The sequence below is a fragment of the Micrasema longulum genome, unplaced genomic scaffold (genome assembly GCF_059751315.1).
Source record: "Micrasema longulum isolate JH-2025_06_02 unplaced genomic scaffold, ASM5975131v1 h1tg000413l, whole genome shotgun sequence".
NCBI lineage: Eukaryota > Metazoa > Arthropoda > Insecta > Trichoptera > Brachycentridae > Micrasema > Micrasema longulum.
Window position 1 is genome coordinate 428,678 of NW_028277613.1, and position 19,424 is coordinate 448,101.

General features: G+C 32.7%; 1 protein-coding gene across 1 annotated transcript in view; it reads right to left on the reverse strand.

The window, feature by feature from the left end:
• LOC148281760 (dual 3',5'-cyclic-AMP and -GMP phosphodiesterase 11-like) overlaps window positions 1-17,595 on the reverse strand; it is a 372,381-nt gene extending 354,786 nt beyond the window's left edge. The window contains exon 1 of the mRNA XM_088226167.1: window positions 15,422-17,595. Coding sequence (XP_088082293.1) covers window positions 15,422-15,527 — 106 coding nt within the window. The 5' untranslated portion in view covers window positions 15,528-17,595. The remainder of the gene's footprint in view (window positions 1-15,421) is intronic.
• Window positions 17,596-19,424: the final 1,829 nt, after the last annotated feature.

Genomic DNA, 19,424 nt, shown 5'->3' on the forward strand with positions numbered 1-19,424 from the left:
TAATTTATTTTGTTGTCACATGCTTCGGATTTATTCAAATGATTTAGAGAACAAGTGGGTTTTAAGTTTTTTCCGAAACATCACTTCACTTTCACAGCCTCGCACCTCTGCTGGGAGAGCATTCCATGCCATAGGGCCTGCGACCGAAAATGCGCATTCACTAAATTTAGTGCGCTGTTTGCGTAGAGGTATAATAACTTTTCCTCTCGCCGTAGACGTAGCTGATCTAAGCGTTAGACGCCTGTCAGCTAGTTCACCTGGAATGCATAGTTCCCTTAGATATTCCGGAGCAGAGATGTGCAGTGACTTATACATAAGCCAACAGAGTTTGTATTTGACCCTCTGTGGAAAACGTAGCTAGTGTAGTTCCCGAAGTAGTGGAATGATATAACTGAACTTAGAGATTCCGAAAATAAGTCTCGCTGCGGCATTCAATACAGATTGTAGGCGAGTCATTTTGTTTATTGGTAGACCTGCATAGATACCATTACAATAATCGACTCTAGAAACTACAAACGCATTTATTAATTGACGGGCGGCATCAACCGGAAAATTTTTGCGTATGCATTTAACTTTACCACAAATCGATTCTCATTTTTAAGCAACAGGTTGGTAACGACTTTTAGGAAATAACATATAACCACATATAATTTTTAAATGTTGAGAAATCATGTCAGAAATCGACCCCGAGACCTTATGAACTGTAGGCAAACGCGCTGACCATTAGAGCACGAATGGATAATCGTTCTTTTATACCAATGAAGTTATTTCATATCAATCATGTCGGGAACCAGACTTGAGACCCTTAGAATAGAATTGGTAGAATGCATTCGATTATTTTCATTCAAATGATTCATCTTTACTGACTACCGAATAGTGGCTACAGATACCTAATATTACACGACCAACAAACCGCCCAACCAATGAGACATAACGTTCTTATTGTATTATAAATGGGAAACAATTGAATCAACGATAAGCCGGCAAATGGCTTGAAGACAGCCAGACTATGAAGGCGCAAGGCAGAATCGTTAAATAACATTGCATAGTTTTACTTTACATTTTGTGGACATATGTAAATACTTTACGAAAAATTGAACAAAAAAAATATTTGAAAAAATTACTTTCCGCAAAATTTTAAAATTAGAGTTTGATTGTGTGTACGAAAAATCCCACAGTATTAATCATCGACCATAGAGAAGGTTTATCCTGGAAATAGAGGTTTGAAAGCGATGTTTGCGATACTTATATCTTAGAGAAAATAATAATTATCCATTTTTGTATCCATCATTATTTTAAGCTGGGATTCTGGATTAGAACACCCTCGAATCTCGTATTCAAAATTTTCTCGGAAAACATTTCTATTAACTGACTTCTGGAAGTGAATATAATCCAAATAACTGCAAGCGATAAGTTTGTACGATCCCAAAAAATATACTAGAACGAGGTTTTACGCACCCAGAAGCCGTACGAATGCATGTCAGAATTCACCAATGAATAGGGCGATTCGCTTGCTGAATTCGGCTTTTGAGGATAATATGTATCTAATTTTCTGTACATATTGGCAGTTTAGCAGCTATCTGCTTTCTATTCATTAACTTCTACCTTTTATTTACAGTCTGCATTTCGTAATGGGTTAAGCAACCCGTAAAGTAATGCAGGCTAAAATTGTCAAAAAAATAAATACGTATTTTTCACTATTTAACAAATTTTTAGTCTGATAATTTAAATGTTCTGATATTTTGTAAACTTGCAAATAAAAGGGGCGCGGCCAATTGTACAAAAAAAAAAATAAGTAAAAAAAAAATGTTAGTAATTGTTGCGTTTTCGTCAAAGTAGACAAAATGGGCTGCGTGAAAATAGTGAGATAAAATAACTAACTAATTTTTCCTATTTCGATTAAATCGCAACAATTATTTAACTGAATTGTACACCACTTTATGGTTCTAAAAAGCAGTTGCACCAAAATAATGTTGAGTTTTAGTCAAAATGGGAGAAATCAGTGGTAAGTTGTAACCATAAAAGTAATGACGCAAAAACAAACGCATAGTTACCGAGATTGTTCATTTAAACCGGGGCTGCATTCGAGGAGAATGCGCATATACTACAAAAACGGGGACTAAAAAAGTTTGTATAAAATGTTTAAATATTCCTAACAACATTATTTTTTTATGGATTTTAATCAGATTCTTTGATTGAATTCCTTTAATTTCTACCCATTTATTTCTTTTTACTGGACGTTGAGGAATGCTAAAATAAAATCAACTCAAATTAAAACCGTACTCCTACAAGTGCATCCCTGTTAGAAAAAAGAGCTTTGTTTTAGTGCCACTAGGTGAAGTAAGGTTTATCGTATTGTTAACCAGACTTAGTTATTGTCATTCACAAAAAACATCAGAAGTGAGTATTTTCTAAAAATATTTTATTCCTTATACTTTCTAAGATTTTTTGTCATGTTCCCCTTTTTCAAGCACGAATAGCAAAGAATGGTAATAATACAATATGAAGTATAAATTTAAAATATAAATCAACAATAAAAACTTGACACTTAGATTCAAAAGATACCTTGAGATGAAAAAATATATTTGTTCCTTTACTTGATTTTTACAATAGAATGTTTGGGAAAGAATCTCATTTTCGTTGACAGGTTTCTAATTGAAAAAAATCCGGGAATACAATAAGACACAGTTAGACACAATTTTAAAGTACCCAAAAAATGAGTGATACAGTAGAACTCCGATTTATCCGAGCTCCAGCCGTCTGGATTGCCAAATATACAGATCGTTATCAGAAAATAAAAAATAAAGGAGAAAAAACATTGTAATGAATATTATAAAAGTTCAAAATGTTGTAAACAATTTACTGTTATGTCCCAGTTCCGAAGAAGCCTTCTTGGGCGAAAGCGCTCGTTGGTCAAAATTAAATAAAGTGAAACTAAACCGAAAAGTTTTATTGATAATTTTACCAATAATTTTATCTGAATCATAAACTATGGAGATTTATTAAGAAATATCTCCAAAAAACGTCAATATAATAAAGGTTTCAGCTCTTTAAATTCATTGAAATCAACAGATGGAAGATTTGAAGAAATATTAATGTTTAAATATATGTAAAATGGTGAATGTTACAGTGTGTAAAAAGGCCACTTAAACTAGCCAATGACGAGTCATAAGCTCTGTAAATGCCTAGACTTCCATATTCCCTTCTCTAAAATGTTCGCCATCCCTGTTGTGATTTGTTAATTTTTTTGGTACTTTTCTTAATTTCTGGGCTGAATTGACCATCAATGTCACTTTGATCCAGTTTTATAATGATAATTAAATCATAGAACGCAGCAGATAAAAACTATTACATATTTAAACTAAACACTTGTGTCATTGGTGTTATCATTTGTGATAAGAACAGGTAAGTACTGCAGTTTATCAGAAGATCTTTACGAAGTCCACAAAGAACAATACTTGAAAACGTACAACCGTCAACGTGTCATTATTATGCACTATTTATCGGCCTTCGAAGCGCAGTGATTATAATAATACTGGTAACATTGGTACTTGAAAAATTCGATAAAATATGAAGACATATGCTCGACTTAACTTTTTTACATCGATATTTCCTTATACGGAATTTATAATGTAAAACGAACCGTAATTTACTAAATTAAAATAGTTCTAAAAATGTCATCAAATAGATGCTAACATAAACGAATAACGCCTAATTGAAATCAAATATTTAAGACTAACAATAGACAGACAATTGACATGGACGATTCACATCAATAATTTAATTAGCAAGAAAGCGTCATTATCGAGTCTTTTTTCAGAAATTAAAAACTTTGTACCAGAAACGGAAAAATATCTTATATATGAAATCTACGTCAAAGCTAAAATATGTTATATGCAACAACTATGGGGAACAGGAAATGACATGAACAGACTACAACGACAGCAAAATAAAATGTTCAAGTTAGTATATTTATGACCTCCCTTATCTAAAACTAACTAAAGAACTCTTCAAAACACTAAACAACTAAATGTTAATGAACTTTTTCAATTAGAATCTTTAAAAAAATATTCATAAGTTAGCCAGTGATATTATTGTAGACAAAGTATTATAAACTAAAACTTGAAAAAAAATGTAATAAACATGGACATAATGTCAGAATAATATTACATTTAACATTTCAAAACAAGACAAGGACAATCAAGACTAATAAATCAGGGACTGAAATTATACAATAAACGACCAGACAAAACTAAACAAAGGACTACTTTATTTGCAGTTTCTAAATTACTAACATTTCTTAACTTTTAAATTAATTCTATTCTATTACTGGGTTATTTTAATGCAAACACTTGGATTAATATGAGTAACTTACATAGCCGTAGAAAATGATAATTGACCGTTTTTACAACTTAAGGCCCAATGTACCTTTATCTTCAATGTGAATTATATGTAAAAACTGTTGTTTTTTTTTCCAAATAGATAAATAAGAAAAAAAAGTACGGAAAGAAAGTTGGGGATGAAGAAATAAAGAAGAAGAGGAGGAGAGGGATTTTTATAGGTGACTAATTCGAAATTTACTTACGATAATAATGTAAACACATTCAAAGGTATATAAATTAATTACACACTGATAAATAAAAATGTCAGCCTCGTAGTGGAGGGATCAGCGCGTTTGCCTACCACGCAAGACGTCTCGGGTTCGATTCCCGACATGGTCGACATGAAATATTTATTTTAAAAGGTTTTTTGACAAAACAAGGAGATGGTGGAAAGGAAAAGAAAGAAATTGGTGAGGAGTGGTGGAGGATAAATGAAGGAAAGTAGGAGTGAAAAAAATACAAAACATCTATTCTCTGTTATTCTGAATCACACCCATTAGTTTTCTTCTGTACCTAATATATGGAGTGTTAAATATATCTAGACTATTAAAATTCTCGTTATATGTTTAAAAAATTACTTCATTAACACACTACTACAGAAAGAGCATAATTGCATATGAAAATATTGATTTTCTTTCCTCGGTAAAGAAAACACAATATTTATGCGTAATTATTTTGTTACCAGCTGTTTCATCCAGCGAGGGCATCTTCAAACGGTCAAAAATGTCAACAGTAGATGATATTTAAAAAAAATATTGATCGACGACAACGAGCTTACTAATGGTTAAGAAAATCAACATTTACTCTAACCATTATAGGTGTGTTTCTTTAGTGATCATTCAGAACCATTGTTTGCGGACGTACTCTGCTCGTAAATGGTAAATATACATTTTAAAAAGCTTAAAGTACGTTTAAACTTATAATTTATTGGGACAACTGCAAGTCATTATATTGTGGTAATTTCAAATCGTGAGTAGTAAATTCGCACGGCGCTAACTGCTAAAGAAAGGCTAGATAGATGTTTGTTCTTTGAGACATTCGAGTGAGTAAATACTAATGAATAGATTTAGGGCTGACCAGAAGATAAAAATGAATAGATTTAATATAAAATACATGTTCATGAAACAGAAATAAGACGGGAAAAATATTACTTATGTTTGTGCGAGATGGTGCCTTTCCCAAGGAAAAGTCAACCGATTTTAATTAACAATGTTTAGAGTATGTCCAAAAGTTTGCGGACAGGTTGGATTTCCTTCCTTGAAAATAATTTAGAAATTAATTGCATTAAAACTAGAATTACAACAAATTTAGATAAATAACTCCCCAGGTAGGAAATCCAGCCTGTCTACAAACATTTAGACACTCTCAAAACATTGTTGAAAAAATTAACTGGTGTAAGAAGTAGCACAAATATTGAAAATTTAAATGGTTCAGTCGGATAAATCTCACCCGCATGATAAAGCTTTCAGCACATTTATTTCACAAAAGTCAACAGATGGAAGAGTTAGGGAAATGTGAAAAATGGTGAATATTACGCAGTGTGTAAAGTGGCCACTTAAATCAGCCAATGACAGGTCGTAAGCCCTGTAAATGCCTAGACTTCCATATCCACTTCTCAAAAATGTTTTCCTTCTCTGTTGCAACGATTTTAATTATTTGATCGTAAAATTCTGCGATCTGTCCATGATCACTATTTTCGAGAAGACCCACAAAACCAGTAGCCAAATAAGTATTTATTTTAATTTCAATGTGCATATTCAACATAAGATGAATAGTTCTTTCGCTACCACGGACACGTTGCGCGAGAAATAGTCTTTTTGGTGCTGGTTTTGTTGGTTTTCCCAATAACAGCGATCGTGGACAGTGGTGGTTTTGCATTTATCCCCCTTTATAAGAATAAAATAAAAATTGAGATACGATGCAATTGATCAGCAAAAGCAGTGCCCTATTCACTAGTTGTAGATGGAGCTTAGAATTCAACGTTTAAAATTCATGAGTTGGTTCACAAAACTTAATATTTGATTTATATTTAAATAAAGCTCGTAAGTTTTAGGAAATAATAAATACTTTTTTAACCAAATATTCAAATTTTGGGCTCATTTTTGTAAAGTTGTAAATAACCGTGTTAGAAAATAGGAAACAAGTCGTGGTACGCGCATTTGCGGTCGCAGGCCTTACGGCATGGAATGCTCTCCCAGCAGAGGTCCGAAACTGTGAGAGTGCAGTGATGTTTCGGAAGAAAACCTACTAGTTCTCTAAATCATTTGAATAAATTCTTAGCATGTGGTGACAAAGTACATTATTTTTCTGAAATTATAAAGTTAAAATTAAATTTATATCTTTTATAAAGCGCCCTTGGGGTATTATATTACAAAAATGGCGCTAATATTATTATTATTATTATAGCAATATCTCTGATACTGAGTTCGCAATGCAAGTCTAGGAACACAAGCCGACTGAATCATTTTCACGCGCAACTACGAGTAAGTAATATGAAATTGCGTTTTCAGGAGTAAAGTAATTAGCAGTAATAAATTATATTTATAAATGTTTATAATTATAATGACAACTGAAGGGCGTTGAATGTTTTCTATAGGAAACGTTCGATTTTTTAATGAAAACAAATAATGCGGTTATTTGAGAAATATAGAGTCTTAGTATGGACATAAGAAAATTGTATGATTTAACATTTACACCTGAGTGCACACAAGCACGTGCTAATGCATAAACCAACATGAAATTTGTAATAAAATATACATTATGTGTTCGCGATTTCTACAAGATCATATGTTTATTTATTTATTTGTACATTTTTTTTCTTTCTCTACGACATTTTGAGGTAAATAGGGCACAAACTACAAATCCTAAATAAACATAAAACTAAACGGCATTTTAATTTTAAAAAATGGTCAGTAAAAGTAAACGTCGTTTTGCGCTGGTTCGATGTACGCCGATTCACAATTACGCGAGTTGGTGGCGGCGTGGGATTCCCCGGTTCAGCCGACACCAGACGGCAGTAGGCGCCGCGATTCTAATAACAGACACTCATTTACATGTTGTTTTATTCTATTACCGTGTACGCGAGCAGCCGATTGTGTGTTCGAAATTATTTCAAAGTTAGTTTTCGTATTGGTTTTAAGAAAAATAAAAAGGTGAGTTTATATTTTTTACTTTATTATTATTAAAATAAAAATAATTTTCAAATATTTGTAGTTTATGCTATGACTCTGCAAACCGACAAACTGGCGAGTTAGTATTTATTATAAATAAATTCATTATTTACATCAAGAGATTTTAAGAATAATTTAAACTGTATTTATTAAATACATTTATTATTTATTTCTCGGCCTCGTGGTGAAATGGTCAGCGCGTTTGCCTACCATGCAAGAGGTCTCGGGTTCGATTCCCGACATGGTTGACATGAAATACTTATTTCAAAAGGTGTTTTTCCACAAGGATATTTCCCTGGACTGGTACCTTAAGCTTAAAACTGATCACCTTACCTTCATATAACAGAAATGATCAAGATACACTGCGGTGGTGTACCAATTCAATGCCCTATGCACCATTAGGTGCGAAAAGGTGGTGATGACGATAATTTATTTAGAATTTATATAGGATATGTATTAAATAAACATGTTAGATTGCTCTTAGAATTTTGACACGGAACCTTACCTTATATTTTTCATTTTATTTGTATTTATTTTACGACGATTTTTTTTACGCCTGTGTCTCTCAGAACGGAACCCCGGCGTTAAACGACGTTTACCCGTATCAAAAAAACTACAATACTTCTTACTAGTAATTTGGTAATTGTTCCCACAGTCAATCGATCAAATGACTGTCAATCAGGAGACGCCGGACATTGAATGATTTCTATAATACATTTATGTCAGATAGAAGGTACCTAATAACACCTACAATATAATCTTAGCCGATGTTTGACACTTACTAGTCTTGGCTGAATTACCGAAATGAGTCAGTCGTTTTTCAGATAAAATTATGTTTTCCTAATTCATCAAATTGATAAACGAATTAAGAAAAAAATGAATTATTGAATACTTATTAAATGCTATATTGCGTATGCTTACATCATGTTATACGTTCATACATTGGCCGCTATAGAGTTACTGTAAATATGAAATAACCTTAATTAATTATTTAATTATGTTCTTGAAAAACATGTCATACAGGTAAATTAGGGAATACATATTAAGATAATCATTTTTTTTTGTTATTTGAGCGATTCTGTTAGCTTATATAATGTCATACAATATCATATTATGAATTATGAAGTGCTGGGTATATGCTTGATTTAATTGGAAAAGGGCTTGGCAGACCTGATTTCTTATCATTCGTAAAACCAGAATGATTTATTGACCAAAACCGTTTGAACGTCCGAAAAGATACTTTAGAAGTTTCAATAATAAAAATATGTTTATAGCATAAATAAAAATTCCTTACATTCACACCTTTGTGTACAAAAATTTGGACAAACTCGAAATATTGTTGACAAATCAATTAGATAATATTGCATCTAAATTACTCGGCACGGATGGATCAAATCGGTGTTGAATATTGAGTATTTGTCCGCCTATATGGAAACAATATAATACGAGTATATTGTCGATAGGTAACAAGAGCCGAGTACGGAGCGTACAGTGGAGAAAAGTTTACATACATTATTTATTATTGTACATATTGAACATGCCGCGTGTAGTTTAACCTTAGCCTCCTTACATATCTACCCGAGCCATAAAATGCGCACGTATTTTGATAGACAGCTGGCGGATAATCATTTGCCGCCAACGGCATAAAAGCAGTACTGCTAACAGGCTAACAGCTAACAGAACACCGCTCACCGCTCACCGCTGTGCGCTAACACTATTATCTACACAGAGCGTCATGACAGTATGGAAGCAAAGCAAAATTACACAGGAAAGGACTTATAAATTCATTGTATACAATTCTAGTGACTGGCCGAAACAAGATTTTCAGCCGGAACAGAAACCAATTTAAATAAGTATAAAGTCAATTACAAATGCCTAAAATTATGCGTTTTTATTTGTAAAATCTTACGAGTTCATTTAAATAAGTGTTTAATAAAGTCTAATATTAAATAATAAATAAAAGGCATGAAAATGATTTTGGTTCGTTGTTATCTTATACATATAATTTTTAACAAATTACAACAGGGATGGAGAATACCTTAAAAACGGGAATATGGAAGTCTAGGCATTTACAGGGCTTATGACCTGTCATTGGCTGGTTTAAGTGGCCACTTTACACACTGTGTAACATTCACCATTTTGCCTATGTTAGAACATCCTTATTTCTTCAATTCTCCCATTTGTTGATTTCAGTGAGGTTAAAGAGCTGAAACCTTTATTGTTGTGAAGAGATTCATCTGACTTAATTATTTTCCAATTTTTAAACTTCTTCTTAGACCAGTTGGTTTCACTACAATATTTGAGTTTGTCCAAATGTTTTTAGACAAACTCAAATATTTTTATATAATTTTTATGTAACAATGATGTAATAATTTATATTTACATGTCAGTTATTAATTTAAAAATACTCGGTACTCTTTCACTTATTTGTTTGACCAATAAGCGCTCTCACCATCTAATAGGCGTCTTCAGACTGATGACTACTATCTTAAGTGTAGGTACATTTAAAAAATAAGTTAAAAGAGATACAATACGCAATATTTCAATGGAACAGAGTGGGATAAATGAAACATGTGTTGGCGGTGTACTGTAAAAGAGGATTCTATTATATGAAAAACATGTATTGTTATATTACAATGTGCAGGGTCCAATTAAGGGGGCTAATAAGGGTGAGTTTTTGAATTCTATCTGCTGATTTATTAAAACTCTATCGTTATTATTTTACCAGAAGTGTTCCAAGTACTTTTAAATTAATATCATCATTACATCATTACAGTGTAATTTCATCAAGAATTGTCAATAAATAATTTTAATCAAATTTTATGCAACAATGTTTGATTATGTCCAAATGCTTGCAGACTGGCTGGATTTCCTCCCTAGGGAGTTGTTCGTATTTAAATTTATTTCAACAGAGAGGGAAAAAGTTTTTGAGATGGGAATATGGAAGTCTAGGCATTTACAGGGCTTATGACCTGTCATCGGCTGGTTTAAGTGGCCACTTTACACACTGTGTAACATTCACCATTCTGCCCATGTTTGAACATCCACATTTCCCCAACTCTGATTTGGTTCAGCCGGATCACGTGATAAAGGTTTCAGCTCTTTTACTTCACAAAAGTCAACAGATGGAGGAGTTGAGGAAATGTGGATGTTCAAACATGGGCAGAATGGTGAATGTTACACAGTGTGTAAAGTGGCCACTTAAACCAGCCGATGACAGGTCATAAGCCCTGTAAATGCCTAGACTTCCATATTCCCATCTCAAAAACTTTTTTCCTCTCTGTTGAAATAAATTTAAATTTTATGCAGCAGTTCTTCAATGTTCGCTACAGGATATTAAACTTAAGGCTGTATTCTGGGAAAACGCACGCAAAATGAGGAAATCATACGATTTTCCATTTTAAAACGAATGTTTTTTTTTATCGCGCAGTAGTAAAAAAATAAAAAAGCATAAATAAATAATTTTTAAAGGTATTTCTGTTAAAAAATAAAAATATACTTAAAAGTTTTGTGTAACTAAAATATAATTACTGTTAGACCGGCAGATTACGCCATTTCAAATTTAGACTAAACTTAGGTATCTCAATAAAGACAAAGTATCGAACTAATAGTTGTTGAAATAATTTGAAAATAATAAATTGAACACGAAAGTGGCCGAAGCAAAATTTTTTTTTTTTGTTTTTGAAAAAAATACAAGCATTTTAAATCACATACATGTTTGAGACATTTTTCTTTATTTCTACGTAAAATTATGCCTTCGGTAATACTTAAAAAACAAAATATTTACTGAAATATTGTAGCTGAAGCCTTTTTTCATAGAATTGTATTTTTTTTTTCAAAAGAAGATAATTCTGGTAGACATACTCAAACATTGTTAAATTAACTAGCCGGTTAAATAAGATGTTTAAAAATAGGAAAATTGTTTTCAGGCGTTGCCTAGTAGGTGATTTGGTTCAGCCGGATGATTCTCACCCGCATAATAAGGGTTTCAGCTCCTTTACTTCACAAAAGTCAACAGATGGAAGAGTTGAGGAAATGTGAATGTTTATACATGGGCAGAATAGTGAACATAACACAGTGTGTATAGTGGCCACCTTAACCAGCCAATGACAGATCACAAGCCCTGTAAATGCCTAGACTTTCATAATTCCTTCTCAATAATGTTTTTCCTCTCTGTTGTACTCGGCAATAACTATTCTGACGTTACTGATATGTTTAACATGAAGCATAGTTTATATAAATCAACTCTTATTAATTATTTCAAAGATGGCGAACGGTAATTTACATTTGCCAAGCTATAGTTATGCACCTATATTATATTTTAAATTTTTTATTTGATTTCCCTTTATTTTTTTCTAGTTTTTGTATATTTTTGTGAATATGTATTATATGCATAAAATTAAGAATAGTCCAGAAGGAGCTTAGAATCATATTTGAATACATCGGACTGTGTCCAAAAATCCCCCCACTATGCCTTTCTTCCGCCGCTCGCATTCGTGACATTGCCGCTTAATGTTGCACGATGGGAACAAATATAATCATAACACAAATGTATGGTAAACATAAAGCAATCTGTTTATTTCTCTAAAAGTTTATCGTGCACGCGGAAATATTAATTTACACACAAGAGTAGATAAGTAAAGGGTCATTTAATAAGACTAATTGAATTGAAACATTGAACTTAAAATATAAAACAAAATTAATTTTACATAAAACACATATTTTTATATCATGTTAAATATTTTTATTATTTAATTTTTATTTTATTTGATAGCATAATTATACATTTTTACAATTTAAAAAAAATTTCACTTGTTATATTTTTACTAAAACTAAAATTCCACCAAGCCACTTTTTGTAGCTTGTTGGTGAAGATTATATTTATACTGACTTAATAATATTATTTACATTTATAAAAACAATGAATAATGAATTTATTGCCATTGGGCAATAAGCCCGCCCATGTAAAAATTGTATGTACAAAAAGTTTAATTGTTAATTATCCCAATTAAGTAATTTTAATTATTATTATTGCGGACACACTAACACTAGGTTTGATAAGAATGACAAAATGTCAATCCATCGTGTATTTTACGATCAAGATAACGGCGCATCGTCGCGCTGCAGTATCACAAAGCGTTTTGGATTATGTGCGGGTAGAGAAGTTGGTGGCTACGAATATCCTTCACAAATAATCGATGTTTCATTTGATAGTAACTAATTACAATTTAGGCTGAGGATGTTTGTCACGACCAACGATATGTTAATACACATAGACACGCCCTGGGCCTTGATTATGATAAGTGGATAAAGACGCCATACCTTCAACTTGACGGTATACTTGAAGATAAATTCTCTCTTGCGATTACGAAGATACACTATCGACCCCCCACCTTCAAGTTTTGGGTAGGTATATCGATATGAAACAGACGGAAGCGTAAGTCACGGTACACACATCTACGCTTTAAAATGACAGAGCTTCAGTATGACGTCATAATTGAAGATAAAGTCTCCCGACCGACTACAAAGATATGCTACCGATACCCCCACCATCAAGTTTTGATGTAAGTACATCGGTTTATACCGACGGGTCTAGAAACCCTCGATACGTTGATCTGTGCATTTAAAAGGTCCGAAAATTTAAAATTACGCGTTCGAATACGCGTATTACATTAACAAACGATTTATACACCACACTATAAATAATTAAACAAATAAAGGAAAATGAATGAAAACCTCGTAAGTAAATTTTAATATTAACGTAAATTTTTAATATAATGATTTTATCATAATTAATGTCCCTATTTGAATAAACTGTTGTACACTACTGCATTGACACTCCAATTAAAGCGTATCTACATATTTTTTTGCAGCATAGAAGGTATGGTGATCAGTCTTACGCTTCAGGTACCAGTCTAGGGACTATGAAATATTCTAGTGTAAAAACACCCTTTAAATAAGTATTTCATGTCAACCCTGCAAGGGAAACAACCCTGGACCTTAAGCGTGGTAAGCAAACGCGCCACCCACTGCGAGGCGGACGGTTTCCTTTTTCAGGATTTTCGCCTGAAATTATTGAAACTCTTATTCATGTTTCACTTACAGTTATATTATTTGTTAAAAATATTAAATTTTTTTACACGCGTAAAATAATTTATTAATTGATGACTAACAAAAAAAGGTTCTTAAAGGTGTTTATAGTTTAAACATTGTGCGAAGTTGCAAAATTTATTTACGCATAAAAATTTTTAGATTATGATTTTTTGTTTTTGAAAAGAAAATTTCCGAATAAGATTAATGGAATTTGAAATCATATAGAATCGATGATTGTTTTACTTTAAATGTACAACGGTAAGTTTTATTAATAACATATTACGTTCTGGTTGCCTTGATTAAATCAATTATATTTAAACAGACATAAAACACTCATTCGTTTTAATTAAGGTTAAATGAGATTTTTAATATTTTCATTATGTACGCCACCGCATCTTAAAAGCCCACTATTTGACAAACTATTGGTGCTATTTTCAGTCATACTCGGTTTATTATATTATATTTATAACGTCAAAAAATAACGTTAAAGAATTGCTACGTTTTTGTCAAAATGAGCAAAATAAATTAAATTAGACTTTTTCGTGCGTACTCTTTTGTCCGTTTTAACGAAAACGCAACAATTATGCAACTTTGAACTTTATTGAGCTTACTTTTTTATGCAACTGGCCCCAAGGATGTTCGTTTGAAGGTCAAAGTAACTGAAGATTAAGATTGCCCGTAGGTTATGGTCAGTAAGGTTAAGAAACTCGCAATAAATAAGGCATATTTATTAGAAGGCTGGCTGGCTAAACCGACCAAATAAAAAAAGGTGTCACTTTGAAAAGTGGTTTATAGAGCCCACATAAACTTGACAATGAATTTAGCTCTGTTAATGTATTTTTCTGTTAAATATCAAGACTGAATAAAAGCTTTTATTGAGGGTAAAATAATACATTTATTGTGTCATTTAGCCGTTTTGAATTCGAATCCCATTACTGTTTTTCTGCTTTTTTTTACATATATTTTTTTATTTGTATTTGTTCATTTTGTATATTTGATCAGGTCACATTACAGTTTATAAATATGAACCTACTTAAAAAGCCGCTGAGGCATCTAAAATAAATTAATCATAAAAAGTGTAATAATATTATTAGTAAAGTCTGAGTCTATGCACAGTCATTTTATATCATTTAAAATATAATTTGACTTAATCTCCTTTATAGATATAATATATATTCTAACTTACACATAAGAATATTTCTTTTGTTACGCTTATTGTTTTAGTTTTGCTGTTGTATATGTTTACCGTTTTTATTAGTTAGATATTCTTACATATCTAAACTGCACTATTTTTAAAATTATTATTGTAATGGTGTGTAAAGAATCAACATAAAATAAATAATACTAGTAAACTTTAGGGCAGGATAATTAATTTGATAAATGATGTAGGTTAAATTCATGAATTAATGTTTGGTCAGTAGCATTCGATGAAGGGCCAACAGAATTAAAATTAAATTATGTAGTTATTCATAATTCAAAATTTAAAAAAAAATTGGTTTAAAATGTACATCGAAGGAAATAGGTTTTTACATCACCGAATTACTCGTGTTTACTTCAGATTTTCTGACAAATTGAAAACAAATAATTATGTTTGTATTTAATATTTGTCCTTAAGACTGTTAGGTAGAAAAGCCGGCATACAAAAAAAAAAACCTTTAAAAAAATAAAAATGACACCTTTATTTTGTGTAGAATTATATGTTGTCCTATTGGTTAGTGAAGCAATGTACCGTAAAAATCAGGATGTAAAAATAATAAACAAAAAGAAATACGGTACCGAAGCATTGCCTTATTAGGGGGCAAGTCATCAAGTAGTGCCACGGGGAGGGCCGCAGGGTCTTCTTCCTGCGCGGGGGCGGTGGCGGGGCCGGGGGGGCCACCATCACTCCCTGCCGGGGGCCGCGGCCGACTGCATTGCCTAACACTGCTGCCAGCCCATACCACTACCATTCGACAGACTGAGACCGATCGCCCCCGACAAATATATACAATCGAACAACTACTTTTTCCCCCACAGAATCTTTTAATTTTCCCTTCACTGTTCCACAAGTAATTTATATTTTTCATTTACACATTTGAGTTTCACTTTTTATTCAGGGCCTGAATGTTGACAACGCTCGGATGATTAGATGTTATTATTTTCGTTACGACGAAACGTGTCCGGGACGATAGCGATAGTGCAGCGCCGGGAGGAAGTGCGCGCCGTTAATGGCACAGCTGAGATCGCGGGGAAAACTTACTGATCGTGGAAAAATAAAATGCAAAAGTGCGCCGGTAGTTTTCACGATAATTAATTAAATATATTTGCCTTCCGCGGCCGCTCGGTACGGCTACTAGACGTCGCTAATCCGAAACTGACAGATAAAAATACAAACAGATCCGAACTCTTTTGTTATGTTCCGCTCGTCATTTGTTTTGTTGTTTTTTTTTCAGTCGCTTCGTATGTGTTGCGCTCAGACGGCAGATAACACGACACGGCGCCAGAACCCAGAACCGGCCACTCGCGGGACGAATGCGTGCGACAGAACCAAACTAAACTCGAAGAAAGCCACCCAAACTGTGCTTCGGAAACGGGGCAGAGTCGGCACCGACCGGCGTCCCCTGATCCCCAAATCGCGGCAGTTTCAAAAGTTGGAAAAGTACCGAAACTCGTACTCCGGAGGAAGTCGCGCGGGCACTGCGGAGCGTGGACGGCGCTCTCGCGACGGAGACCGCAAACGCACTAACTTAAATACTCGCGAGTTGTTAGCACGGCGATACCAGCTCGCGCACGCGTATACACGAACCCAACAACCCAATCGAACCGTAGAGTAAATAAAAAACGCCAAGTAAAAAGGAGAATATCGTAACAGAAGATAAAAAAAACTGAAAAAATGAAACTGCCGTCGCTTTTTGTTCGCGTGTTTAGATTTTCAGAGGAAGCGTGAATGACGTCCGGATGAGGCTTCGATCAAGTTGCCGCGAGTAAAGCGAAGGTACTCAGTAGCCGAGAGCATTTTGTTTTTATAGGGATACCGTATACCGTATGGGAGACCCTGACCTTGCAACGGTAGAACGAGACATCGATGTTTTCTGTTGCATCTTTCCGATGTCTTAGTAAACAATAAAAGTCGACTGTCGATAACATTGAAAAATATTCAACGCACATCATTGAATCATAAAAAAATGTTTACATAACATGTAAAAACCGCAACAGTGAGAGATGGTATGTTTACTTTGTGAGCTAGCGAGACGGCGCGAAAGAAAGAGACACCGATAAGGTAAGGTATGCGAAAGTGCTACCGGATTATTGTTTGTGTAATATAAAAATTAGCGCACGATTCTGGATGTACGATTAATAATTTAATAATAAAAAAACATTGTAATAAGAATCCCAAGATCTTCCTGATAAATCTTTAATGTAAAATGTGATATAAATTTAAAAGAAGTGGTTGCTTTTTGTGCATAAAAATGGTATTCAGAGGATGAACATTTTCATGAAGTGCCGTAACTATTGTGAAATCTGACTTTTCAGGACGCAACTAGCACGAGGTTCACCCACGCGATAAGGCAAGTCTCCGAGACGAACGAATTCGTAGAAAAGTTATCAAAAACAAGAAAAAAAGAACATTGCATGTAAAGGCCATCAATCTAACGTGGACCATATCGTGTTGACCTTTTGAGAAATGGCAAATTTTCAACACCAGAATACCCCACGTCGTACTTCTTAATGTTCTATGTTAAAATTTCCCAACAGACAATACCTACTGTTCCGTACAAAAACTTTTCCATTGACATTTTGCGAAAAAAATAATTTTAGTTCGTATGCAAAATTGCGTGCGAACTTACTCGTTTTTTAAAAAAAAAGAATATTAGCAGTAGAAAAGTACACGACAACGCTCGTACGACACCTCTAACCTGTAATATCGTAAGCCACAAAACGCGATTTTACAGGAAAAGGATTTAAATATATTTTTGTACAGTATAAATAGACCGATTGTTGAAAAAAATAGTGCACATATATATTTCTATATCATTTTTCATATAAGCCTACAACAAACTTTTTGTTTGACGGTTTTCGTAAAATGCACGCACGATATTATACTTCGGAAAAGACGTCAAGTAAAATATCGTATAAATGACATACAATATTTTACATCGGGATTATAAGAAGAAAAAAAAATTGTAGTATGTGTAACATACGATAATTATTTGATACTCACAAACAATTAATATAATAGCAAGAAGCACTAACGATAATATGCGTTGTTATTCGTATTATTTTTTTATTTATTTTATTTATTTAATTTTACAATACGCCCAGGGGCATTTACAAAAAATATACAGGTAAGTACAAACATAGTGAGTAAAAAATTAAAAGATAAAAAAAACGCTTTTTTGTATACATGTAGAAACAATAAAAAGCATACTGCTATGCAAAATAAGAAGTGAAACTTTACATAGTAAAAAAGAAATAAAAATGGATGTAAGAAAAGTAATTGAATTAAAAAGCAAATTGTAAATAACTTGTAAAGAATTAAAACAAAAAAATATTTACATTTACATATACTTATACGTAAAAAAATAAAATAATATTTAAACAAATATAAAATAAAAGTATTGAAACAACCAAATACAATATAATTTACTGATTATTTATATATATTTAGCTGTTTTTCATGCAAATAGCTTTGACAACTTTAAGATGAATCTGTAGTTTGAGTTTCGATTGTACGAATTGTAGATTAAGTTTCTAAGGCTAAATCACATATTTGTGCTCTAGTAAGGTTTATTTTTAAGAAACAAATATGAAAAATAAAAACAATGCACGCTATGGACGTCCGTCTAATCTGGAGAATACAATCGTAACTCATACTTACGCCGATTCCGGTCATCTTTTTCGTCCCGCGAACATAAAATATTTAAAGCATTTTCGTCGGTAACCTATAATAGAACATGTTTAGAAGAAAAAATGTATGCATGTTCTGCTTTTCATACAGAAAACTTAATTTTACTTTGTGGATAAAATTTAAGATAAATGTTAACTTTCCATTGAAATCGGGGTTTGGTAGTGTGGAAGTGTTCCTTTTGGGATTTGGTAGAATAATTTGCTTTCACAAACATTATTATTCTAAAAATATATAATTGGCTTATATCTATAATCACAAATTTCTCAAATAACTTGATGTTGATGTTGATGGGGTACCTGAAGAGCTTTTTTTTTATTTTTTATTTTTTTATATCATATTGTTTAATATATTGATAAGTTAAATGAGTTTGCATAAATGAATTGATTGAATTTATTATTAGAAAAATCTGTATCCGAATCCTGCGGAGAGAAGGGGGGGTTTGGGTAAAATGAAAGCACCCGCTTCTTTCCTAAAACTGTTTATAAAGATTTGTTTCTTTTTTAAGTTTCGCATATTCACTATCAATTTCAAACGAAAATTTCTCAGTTACGACTTTTAGGCTTAGCGGGGTCGCATATGCCACAATATCCGAAACGACCACCCCTTTTATCTGTGAATATCGAAAATCAATGATTCATTGAATTAATTCATTCGATTATTTTATTCATTCAATTAGTAAATCGATTCGATTATTTTTATCTCTATATCTTCAAAACTAGTCTTGCCAATAAAAGTTCAAACTTTTGTGGGAAGGACTGGATTTCACCTGCTAGGAAGTTAATCTTACTTACATTTTACAACAGAGGTGGAGAAAATGAATTTTAAAGTAAGAAATATGGACTATCTTTGCATACATATCTCGCATCCTCTACATTCATACATATTATCACG